The 12,597-nt window shown below is 36.1% G+C and overlaps 1 protein-coding gene across 1 annotated transcript in view; it reads left to right on the forward strand.

The window, feature by feature from the left end:
• GPR107 (G protein-coupled receptor 107) overlaps positions 1 to 7,204 on the forward strand; it is a 96,685-nt gene extending 89,481 nt beyond the window's left edge. Inside the window, exon 18 of the mRNA XM_012553970.3 lies at positions 1,550 to 7,204. Coding sequence (XP_012409424.1) covers positions 1,550 to 1,646 — 97 coding nt within the window. The 3' untranslated portion in view covers positions 1,647 to 7,204. The remainder of the gene's footprint in view (positions 1 to 1,549) is intronic.
• Positions 7,205 to 12,597: the final 5,393 nt, after the last annotated feature.

Here is a 12,597-nt window from a genome sequence, read left to right on the forward strand (position 1 = left end):
AAGAAACTGAAAATTGAATGGATGTCCATCAGTTGGGGAATGGCTAAATACAATATGGTATATGAATGTAATGGAATATTATTATTCTATAAAAACCAATCAGCAGGATGATTTCAGAAAGGCCTGGAGAGACTTACATGATCTAATTGATGCTAAGTAAAATGAGTAGAACCAAGAGAACATTGTATACAGCAACAAGAAGATTATGAGATAATGATCAGTTCTGATGACCATGGCTCTTTTTAACAATGAGGTGATTCAGGTCAGTTACAATAGACTTATGATGGAGAGAGCCATTTGCATCCATAAAGGGGACTACAGGGACTGAGTATAGATTGAAGCATAGTATTTTCACCTTTTTGTTGTTGTTTGCTTGCTTTTGTTTTCTCTCTTTTTTTCCCTTTTTGATCTGTTCTTGTGCAACATGATAAATGTGGCAATATTGTAGAAGAATTGTACATGTTTAACATATATTGGATAACTTGTTACCTAGGGGAGGCGAGAGGAAGGGAGGAAGAAAAATTTGGAACATAAGAATTCACAAAGGTGAACATTGAAAACTTATTTTGCATGGATTTTGAAAATAAAAGGCTATTATTTAAAAAAAAAAAAAAAAAAGTGAGTGCCTTCTAGAGACAAGGCCCTGTGTTAAGTACTTGGGATATAAAGATATGGAATAAAATAATTCCTACTCTGAAATTATCTTATATTCCAATGCTGAAGAGAAAAAATACATATATACGTCTTACAGAATAAATATAAAGAGAACATGTAAATAAATAAAAAGGAGTTAAATACAAGATAATTTTCACTAACAGGAATTAGGAAAAATTTCTGTTTGAGCTACTTCTTGAATGACTCTTAATAAGCAGAGGTGAGGAGGGAATATGTTTAGGCATTTGAGACAGCCAGTGAAAATGCTTGCAGATAAATTGGAGGGTTGAATTAAGGAACAAAGAGAAAGCCAGTTTAGTGCATCTCAGGGCAAGAGATGGGAGTAGTATCCAGAGAGGTCAAAAAGATAAGAGGTCAGATTGTGAAGGATTTTAAAATTTAAATAGAAGATTTTATGTTTTATCTTAAAGGCAATAGGGAGCTGATAGAGGTTATTGGGCAGAGGAGTGACATGATCATATTTGTCCTTAAAAGACAAGGACTTCAGTAACTTTATGGAAGCTGGACTGCAGTGAAGAGAAACTTGAAGCAGGGAAACCATTTTGGCTACTGCAGTAATTTAGATGAGAGATGATAAATGCCTCTTCTAAATTGGCAGCCATGTGAATAAAGAGAAGAGGTAAAATTTGAGAGATATTGTGAAGATAGAAAGATTGAGATTTGACAACCAGTTGGATATGTGAACAAGGGAAAGTGAGGATAAGGCCAAGATAATGAATCAAGAACATTCGCCTAATGAAAGGACTTGTTACTTTCAAAAATGTATAGTGTGTGGACATGTGTGGAGGGGGAGATAGAGAGACTATTGAAAAAAGCCTTTGCCTAAAGTTTTCTTAACTACATCCTTTTTTTTTTTTTTTTTTTTTTTTTAAAGGGTGACAACTTCAGGAGTGATGGAGAATATGAAGAAAGTCAAGAAGGTGACAAATGGATCTGTGGATGCCCAGGGTGAATGGGAGAGCACAGCATAATGGAACAAACTTTGAGAAGAGCACTTTCAAAAAAACTTTTAATTTATTAATAGTACTGTAAGTGAACAGGAGCAGTCTTCACGTCCCAACATTGATGCAACAAAAGATGCTGACTGGGAGCAGAATGTCACAGAAACCTAATTTTTTCCTCTGTACTTTAAGGAAATGGATCTGTTGCTGCCCACAAGAAAGTTCGAACTTACCTCAAGGTGGGAATGATATGTGGGGAACACAAAGGAGGAGAAAATGAGGATTTCATTTGTTTTAAATTTTTATATGCATATATTTTCCCCCCTCCCCCTTTTGTTAATGATTGGGTATTCAGAAATGTATTTGGTTCTGTTCTAGGATGTGTCATACCAATGGAAAGAGAGAAACAGAGAGAGAGGAGAGAGAGAGAGAGATTGAAATTGAGATTTGTGATATAAATCATTATACATGAAAGCTATATTGGACAAGGTAAACAAAAGTTAAAAGAAAAGACTTAAAGTTACTTTATTATTTTGATAGGAAAGGATAAAAGTTAAATTGTTGTGGCAATGATATAAGGAAAACAATGAAATTAGGTTATTTTATGAAGCAAAATAGGCATCACACAAGCTTATATGGCAGACCCACGAATCTTAATCACAGTCTTGAGAGCTGCTATTAATTCCAAGTACGGCCTTGAGCAAGTCCTCTAAGTCACCTCATTTGCAAAACTGGATAATGCATTAGTAAAGTGTTTTACCATCCTAGGACTATGATGTCATGCTCAAGATGAAGGATTGCTCTCTTTCTCTGTGATGTAATACAAGAAGGAGAATGTTATTTTCCCTATAAAGAGGGGATATACTTGGAGCTTGTCATACTGTAGCTGTCTGTTTTACCTCAGAAATGAGAGGAAAAGTCATAGGCCTGAAATTTTTTAAATTATTTTTTTCTTTGGCGTTTCCCCTACACCATTCTCTATGTCCCATATAACACTAAGTCCTTTCTCTCTTCTCTTGGGACCAATATTTCTTTTTCTTTGTGATATGAAAAAGCAAAATGTGTGGCTCACCAGGTCGTGAGCCATGTGTTTAAACTGTGGAAATATCAATGGAAAAGGGATATGAGGAAGAATCATACTCATATGAGTAACTGCAAGCAAGTGAAAATTTATTCTTGAACATTATTGAAGAGAAAGGGAAATTGGGAGATAGTACAGATTGTATGGGTTAGGAGACTATTAAGAGGGTTTTATGTCTATCTCCCTGAGTGCTAGGCAATAAACAGAGACTCTCTGGTCCCTGGCTTTGAGAAAATTCTCTCAATGAAGAAATCTGGTGCTATTAAGTGGAGCTATCAGTGAAATCTTTTACTTAGGGGCTCTAAGTGATTTTTTTTTTAATTGAGATAACAGGAAATCTAATCACCTTTCAAGAATACTCTTGGTAATGAGTGTGTGAGTGAATAACCACCTAAAAATAAGAGTATTGTAACTCATGATGATTTTTTGGAAAATGTGATGGAGAAGATATTCTTTGTTTTTTAACAGATGCTTAGAAACTGGTGACAATTTAAAAGATTCAAAGGAGGCTCCATTCATAAGTGCTTCTTGATCTAAGTAATGTTGCTATGAGGGAGTCCATTAATGAACTTATGAAAGGGTGTTTGGTTAATCTCTAGCTGCTTTTGTACACCTGTGGATTTGAATCTTGAATCTTATATTTGCTATTCACTGCTATTACCTTCACAGAGCAGGCTGTCTTCTCCTGAACAGTGGAGATAAAGAGCTTTGGGAAATTAATTATTGAATTTTGAAAGAACACTGAGAATTTTGTTTTCAAGGTATAAAGAACTTGACTAGTATGGCAAACTGAAAGATTTGTGATCTGGGCAAGGTTGTGTGTTTCTCTTACATTTTTCTTTCCCTAACTTTTTCTGCAGAGTTGGTGATGGAGGAGCATATATATTAATACTTGAGAAAGATAGATGAAAGAACATATAAAAATAAGCATCTGTCAGCCAGTTGATGAAATAGACTTCCAATATACTTCCACTAATTTATCTTTCTCTGCATGATACCCCCTGAGCAAAGTATCATCTCTCTGATGTTTGAAACATCTAAATGTAGAACAAGAGTCATCTTAAGTGCTGATTGCTAGCCATGTGTTCTCCAGATCTTCTATGAAGGGATTTTCCATAGGGAAGAGATAGAAAAAAATGTCTTGAATATTCAGATATATGCTGTCTCATTCAGTAAACTCTTGAAAGACCACCTTAAATTGAGTGTAGAGAGAAAGAATAGAAATGACTGTTTAGACTTTTTTGTTCTCTTCCTGCCCTCCCTCCCTTTTCTATACCAAAATAATATAGATGGTGACTCCAAGACTTCTAAGGCACTCCTTTCACATCTCACTTCATGGGGTACGTCACCTGAAACACACTTGGGTACTTCATAGTGATAGTGACACATGTGCGATTTCTCCTACACGCAGTTACCTAACTAAAGGTACAACAATAGTCTCTACTATGAGGGGCTTGGGTAGGGAAGGGGGATGTCCTTAATATCTATATATTTTAAAAATAAAAATATGAATGAGAGACTGGGTGTGAGTGCATGGGTATATTTACTCAGTCAATGCAACATTAATAGCCTCTGTTGTACTGTACCAGTAACATTATTGCTGCTACAGTTGTTAACAGCAGCAGAGCCTTTTGGGTATAATTAGCATGTGGACATTGGTCTCAGGTTTCTCTTTGGTAAAAACCATTTATTAATTCTTCATTTATACTTCCAGGCTTACTCACAGATCTGACTTTCTGTGGTTTTGTAGCTGAGCAGCAACCCCTCTGGAACATGAAATGGACAAATAAAATGTTAGCTTTTAAAAATAAATAAATAAATAAAAAGCTAGATTGACCCGCAACTATTGGAACAAAAGAATTGTTTTCCATCACTAAATGTTCTAGCAAGAAATGTTCATAAGTGGATCTTAAGGGCTTTGTTATACTGGTGAATTAGAAAAATGTTGGGCATGGGACTTGGGTAGAGACAAAATACAATTAAATTGCCTCACTTCTTTCTAAAATTAAAAAGATGGATTCTATCATTTTTTTATAAATAAATCCATTTTCTTTCCCAGTACCAAAGCTATTACTTCTGGCTTATTCCATCATGAATAAATGATTGATTGATGCTGTGAACTGAACAGATTTGCCCAACAGTTCCACCAAATTCAAAAACTCCCCCCTTTCTAGTGTAACTTTGAGAGTTTATGTGAACTAAGAGTAAATCCTTTTCAATTTTTCAGAGGGTAGCCCCAAAGGAGTCTACAATCCCATCCTCCCCCATGCTTGGGATGTACTTCTTCATTTGCACCTAGTAAAATCCTTAGCTTTCTTCAGAGCTCAGCTCAATTGCTACATCCTACACAAAGTTTGTAATCCCTGTCTACCTGTGCCAAACACTTCCCCATCCCCCAAAGAAAAAATATTACATTTTGGGACAATGCTGTGAATTTCAGGAAATTGAGAATCCCATTTTTAAAAGAAATTTCAATAGACTGCCTTTATTGCTAGAAAATTATTTCCTGAACAGCACGAACAGGAAATGTTCTTTTAATTCAAGCTGTCCACTCTAGCCAAGCACTCAGTCCTGCTCCTGAGTCCTTTGGTCCTTTAAAATTTGAGTTACAGTTACTTTCCTACCGGATAAAACCCTAAGGAAGTCAACACTGATGAACTGGAAATTGATCTTCCTTATATTTACATTTACTCTGGTATAAGGATTGTTTCTTAGGCTATGGCCTTGGTAAATTTGGTATTGCTTCTACCAATACTAGACATAACACTACCCAAAATTCTCTTTTCTATTCATTTTATTTAAGCTAGCTTGTGACTAAAAGGGAAGTCTTGTTGAATTTTCTTTCTGGAGTTATTAAATTTCTGGACTGTCATGATCTCTTCTGTTGTTCTTTAACCTGACCTTTTCTCTCTCCTCCCCCACTTCCTCCTATTGATTGCCCTGTTCCACTTTGGCAAAAACTGGGAGAGTATTGTAAAGATTTTGGTGCATTGCAGCATTTTGTAGTGCCAACTGTGTAAAAGATGTATTTCCTAAGCTAGGAGACTCTTCATTGAAAGAATACATGCTAATGATGCTTCATCTTATTACCCCATAGCATGTACCTCCCTAAAATAATATGCCATGTCTCCTTTCAAAAATAAATTAGTATCATGGCCCCAGGGAAGATGTACAGGATTCCTAATTATGAAAGGTTTTCTGGCTATCTTTCTCTATCTACAAAATATTCTCATTGAGAAAATGATCCTAAATTAATAGGCAAGCTTTGAGGGCTGCTGGCCCTATTCCATGCACAATTGGGAAGAAAAGAAAAGTTATCTTATCGTCTCCTGACAAGCTGTTGAGTTTCAAAAACATAGGTTTTGGCAAAATCCACACTGGTTTTCAAAATGCCATTCCCCTCCCAAATGTATTAGGACAATACCTAATCCATGTATTATAGTTTAGAGTACTTGAGTCCAATGTGCGTATAGCTATGTCTCCTTCATTTCATTTCCTCTTGAGGAATTTAGCATTACTGATCACCACTGTAAAAAGCTACCACATCTCAACTCTAATGTTTTGTGGAACTTCAGAAAATCTTTAGTCTACAAATGTTCTTTTTCAACAAATCTGCTCTTTACTGTGATAATCCCCTGGGGTGTTCTTGACAGGGTATACTTAAAAAAAACAACTTTACTTTGTTGCCACCTGAAATATAGTTCTTGATCAATAATGCTGAAAGTTCTCAAAGTTCTCCTTATGTGTCTATGCCATCTCAGATAGACTTATGCATGAAAAGAGATGTTTAATGCTCAGCTTTGATGCAAAAATTGTCTCCTGCATTAATTATCAAATGGAAACATTAGATTAAGGGAAGAGCTGGGTAGTTTGGGGAATGGGAAAGCATCTGCATGTATATTGAATTGAATCCTCTTAGAATTTTCTAACTAATTGTTAGAATTAACTAACATTGCAGTTAGTTTGGAGCAATCTTTGAGGAAAGCAATAAATGTCCAAATGATAAGAAAAAAATTAATTTGATACACAATAGACTTATTACAAGGACTGTTTCAGTGTTTTATAATGAGATTTTGACTACTCAAAGGACCAGAGAAGGGCTAAGGAAACAGTGGTATTGGCAAGTGAGAGCTAATACCTCTGGCGTTACTTTCAGGAAGTATGTATACCTTGAGTAGGATTTGCTTAACTATATGATCTCTAAAGAATGCAGGTAAGGTGTTTTATCCAGGAGCAAATTTCTGGGTCCTTACAGACAATAAAGAGTACTTTCTTCATTTGAGATTAAGGTTCAGAAAGAGATTTTTTAGTATTTTTTTCCTAACATTATTAAACAAATCACTGTGGGGTATTTATATAATGGGTATAGGAGAAAAATTATAAATCAGGATATTGTATGTAATTAGTTTTCTTTCTTTGGTGCAAATGTGTAAAATAAAAAAATCCATAACAAAATGTACATTTGTAATCTTAAGAGAGCTTTTGATAAATGATTCCTGTCTCAGTCTCCTGGATTCTTTCTTCCTTCTCCCTCATAATTTTTTTTTCCTTTTATTTTTAGTTGATCAAGCTTCCTGTCTTCCATAACTTTCCAATTGCTCCCATTAACAGTCATGGTGACCTGCTAAATAAATTCAAGCTAAATTATAACAGAATTCATAGTACCTATCACTATTGAGAAACTCATCCATGATTTGGCTGGCTACGTATTTAAAAAGTTTTTTCTTTAGTCACAGTACTAGAGTAGTGTCATTTTGACCAGGATTTATTTCGTTGCTGTCAGGAGACAACTACAAAAAGATTCATGACTCCAGTCCCAGTATAGATGACAACTGGCATACCTACACCATCTTGGTAGTCCCTTCAAATGCTAGATGCTGCTGGTTACTTTAGCTACTTCCCATTGTATTTATGTATTTTAGCCCCCTTGTGAGGCCTAAAGGTGGTGATTTGCTGAAGGTCACACAACTAATTGGTAGCTCTTCTGGAAGAAAAAACTAGATCTCCTTATTCCCAATTCTCTCTCCTTTCTGATTGCTACTATATTATGTTTCTGACTTTCCCACCCATGCCTAACAAATTTACATGCCACCTACCCCAAAGCTTGGCCATGAGGTCATAACCCCCAGCCTCCTTGGGATGGATGGGAAGATAGACTATAAGTGTATCTCAACATGTTCCTGAAAAGGATGTGTGAACCACATTTTTTGTAAATTGGATCACTTTGCTCTTAAAGCACTTATCTCTGTCTCTGATTGATTTTTCAATTAGTAGGGTCTTCTAACACTGTTACTCTTCCCTCCACAGACTCTTCCATGTGGCCGTGATGAATTCCTTTTTAAAGTGACAAAAATAGCCTTAGCCTCAACCCTTCTACTTTATTGTTTTGTACTTTTAAGTGGGTGTTAGGATTTCCCAACACAAATAAACCTGTGCATTATGAATGGTAAGAAACCTGCAAAAAAGGTGCTTAGATTCCACTGGCCAGCTGTTGCATGTCCTTTGGGTCATGATGCTCATTTTCCTACAAGGGATGTCCAGCCTTCATTTATGCTGTTTATTTTTAGAATATCTAGAAAGCATTCTTTGCTCTACACATTTCTATAATCTAACTTTTATTTTTAAATCCAGTTGGCCACATTTATCAGTGTACGATTACTTTCCCCTATATCTCATGTCCCCCATTCATTGCCCTGCATCTTTCATAGATTTACTAATCTAGACGGTTATTGAAATCTAAGTGAAGTTGTCTAAAAAGCTGGATACAGACTGTCCTGCAGCTACATTCTCTAACAGACTTCCTTTACCAGCTGTTGTCAGGGATAGAACTTGAACTCCAGTCTCCTGACTTAAACCCAACACTTTTTCCACTATAACATGCTATGTTAGACATCTTTTATTCGGCATTAAGGATGATACAGAAATGACAAACCATGATTTCTTCCCCATGGTCAACTTTCGTAGGTCATTGTCCAAATATGGTTTTTATAAAAGCTACTGATCAGTGACTTCCAAATTTCCCTTGCTTTTATTTGTTCTTTGAAATTTAATAAGGTAGTTTTATAAGTTTTTCTTTCATAGAATGATAATAACATAGATACTTCCAAACCATGGCTTTCTAAGAAAGGTTCCACCTTCCATCTGGAACCATATCAAAAATTACATTTAGTCTAAATGTGATGATATTCAGCTATTTTTTTCTTATTAGAGGAGAACAATTAGTCACCATCTTCATCATCACCACCTTTTAACTTTTCCAAACTTTTGAGGACTCATTAAATGGTCTCTGCACTTTCCAATAGCTATTAGAATAGATCAGTTTTTCAAATTGATAGTTACTTATATCCCCAGGCTACATAAGAGTTAATGCCCCTTGAAGGCTTAAAAAAGTGTTATGATAAATTTTACATGGTTATCTAGGAGTTTCTTGGATAGTAAAGTGTTAATCCTGTAAGATTTCATTAATTCATAATGTCTGAGAAGGATAAAGTTGATCTTTTCACCACCCAAGAAACAGTACACTCAACATATTAAGACTGGGAACAACAAGTATAGCACAAGAGAAAGCTACATTTGGAGTCAGAAGAACCAAGTTCAAATCTCAGCTTTGCTGCCTAAAATGAATGAAAAACATTTTCTAAGTCCATACTACGGGCCAGGCACTCTGCTTGGTGCTGGGGATGCAAATACAAGTGAGCAGACAGGGAGAAGGAAAACAGGAGGCAGCATAAGGCAGGAAAGGGAGTACAGTGGTCTGGTTCAAGAGAAGGAAATAGCTGACCAACAGGAACCCAGGATGTCTGGTAGAAAGGTATAGGAAGATAAGGTGGGCTAGTGGCATAGGGAAGGGAAAAGAATCAGGAAGGGGGGTAGGAAAAAAATTATAGACAGCTAATGCTGGACACAGTATCTACAAACATCTCAGTCTCACAACTGGGCTGTGGGAAAAGTGCTGTTATTATCCCATTTTACAGATGAGGAAACTGAGCGAACAGAAGTTGTGATTTGGCTAGTGACAATTAGTAAATGTCATCTGAGGCCTTATTGAATTCAGGTCTTCCTGATTTTTCCAGCACAGTGGTCTCTCCACCAAGGCTTGGAGTTGGCCAAAAGGTGATATGATGACTTGATTCCTGCCAGTTTGAGTCATTTTACCTTTTGGGGGCCTCAGTTTCTTCATCTGTAAAATGAGGGTGATAGGAGTTGGACTAGATCAGGGCTTCTTAAATTTTTTCCACTGGAGATCCTATTTCATCCAAAAAATTTTTGCATGACCCAGGTATAGGTATATACAATAGGTATACAAATCAAACATTTACTGATAATCAAAATGTCACACACCCCACATTCAGTTACAAGACCTCATTTGGGGTTGTGACCTACAGTTTAAGAAGCTGGGGACCAGATGTTCTCTAAGGTCCTTTCCAGCTCTAGTTTTCTCATTCTGAGATTTTAGGGGACTCTCTGCCCATTTAAAAGTAAGGATTGTAAAGCTTTTCCCACATTGATTGGGTTATGTGTATGTGAATATAGATAAGTTATCTGCTTATTAAGGCTTGCTTTTCTGAACCTCTTCAGCAATTCCAGTTTATGAATTTGATTATTCTCTTAAAAGTCTGAAACATTGAAACTGAATTTCTAATAAACCAATATCTTATAAACTAATAATAGTAAGTTTGGTTTAAGGAGTAAAATAATTATATACTGTATTTTCTACAGGACAAGCAATGTGGTCCAGAACAAAGCTTCTTAAAACTATAGGTTGCAACTCCATTCGAGATTGCATACCTGAATGTAGACATCACAAAATTATGAATTATTATCATTAAATGTTTGATTTATATGTCTGTTTTATATATCTATATACCTGGGATTCTATAAAAATTTCTTGGCTGAAAAGAATTCATGAATGGAAAAAGTTTTAAGAAACCCTGCTCTAGAATATCTTAGGAAATCTGAAGATTCTTTTTTTTTTTTTTTTTTTTTTTTTAAATAGTGTTTCGTTATCTTCACTGGTAGAAGGACATACAGACAACAATAAGATCATAGCTCCATAGTGGTATTGAAGCAGAAATATTGGTGCAATATATATTGCATTAGTGATTTTCAAGGATCGTTTTCATTTAAAAGAGACCAGCAGAACTTACTCTTCCTTGGACATATTAGACCAATGAGATCAGAGATGGGAAAGAATTTCAAACTCTTTGGAGGAGAAATGATAAAGCCTGTGTGGCAATAATAAAACCCAGTATCTGTATGATACATTTTCCTTTTTATAAAAAATGTAAATATATGTATGCATTTTTAAGTTCCAAACTGCTTCCTGTAGAGGGTCACAGTCAGTGGGGAAACTCTGGGTGAAGTATAAGACCCTTCAGCCCAGAGGGAACCTGCTGACAATGTCTGGTTCCCCATGTCCCCAAGGGCTCTTGGCCTTCTTGAACAGTTGGAGGTGGTGACAACCTGTGTTGAGATTGAAGCAGAGTGATATCAGGTGGTAAACTACATACAATAACAAGTTGTTTGTGTGTTCCCACCTGCGCAGTATATACTGGGCGCATGCACAGGTTTTTGTTACATAAGGCTAAGAGAGTATAAAAGGGGGAAAGTCCTTGTAATAAAGGGACTCCATTTTTCCACCATCTTTGGGAGTCCCACCTCATCACTTCTCCAGTAGGAAGGTATATTTTAATCACCCCAGCATGGCAGCTCTAGAAAGCAGGACACAACAGCTTCCCTCTCTCCCTCCCTACCTACCCTACATTAGACAAGACCACCATTTGACACAGATTTAAAAATAAATGTAAAACTATACTTTGTATATTTTTATTTATTCTTGCATTGTAGGTGCTTTCTAATCTGAGAATGAATAATATTCAAAATAACTTGGTTGTTCGTAATTATTCTTCAAACAAATAATGTTACTGTTGTATATACAATGTTCTCTTAGTTCTGCTCATTTCACTTTTTATTATTTCATACAAATCTTTTTCCATGGTTTTTTTCCCTAAAATCAACCAGTTCATCATTTTTTAAAGCACAATAGTATTCTATCATAATCATATACCACAACTCGTTTAGTCATTTCCCAAGTGATTGGCATCTCCTTGATTTCCAGTTATTTGCCATCACAAAGAGCTGCTATAAATATTTTAGAACATATGGGTTCTTTTCCTTATTATCTGATTTCCTTGAGTAACAGAACTAATAATGTTGGGTCAAAAGAATGTAGTTTTATAACTCTTTGGGCATAACTCCAGATTTCACTCCAAAATGGCTGATCAGTTCACAGTCCTACCAACAGTGTATTAATGTCCCATGCTTTTTTTTTTTTCAAAGCACTTACCCAAGGTCACACAGCTAGTAAATGTCAAATGTCTGGATTTGAACTCAGGTCCTTCTGCCTCCAGTGGCAGGTACTCTGACCACTGTACCACCTAGCTGCCTCTGCCTTCATGCTTTCATCTATTCTGTTCCTTTTGCTTAGAATGCTCTCCTTTGCCATTCCTATCTTTTTAGAACCTCATTCATCTTGCCCTGCAATGTTTCTCACTATCTATCACCCTCTTCTCCTTGATACTCTCTTCTCTAGATTTTTGGGATACCACTCTCTCCTAGTTATCCTATCCATCTAATGACTCCTCTGTCTCCTTTGCTGAATCCTAATCCAGAGGAAACCCACCTACCATGAGTGTCCTTAGAGTTCTGTCCTGGGCCACCTCCCTCTATTGTACTTCACTTGGTGAGCTCATCAACTCCCTTGATTTAATTATCATTTTTAAACTAATGACTCACATATCTACTATCTAGCCTTAATCTTTCTGCTGACTTCCAATCTTGCATTTCCACTTGTCTTTCAAACATCTCAAACTAGATATCCAGTAAATACATTCAGCCTAA

The sequence above is a fragment of the Sarcophilus harrisii genome, chromosome 2 (genome assembly GCF_902635505.1).
Source record: "Sarcophilus harrisii chromosome 2, mSarHar1.11, whole genome shotgun sequence".
NCBI lineage: Eukaryota > Metazoa > Chordata > Mammalia > Dasyuromorphia > Dasyuridae > Sarcophilus > Sarcophilus harrisii.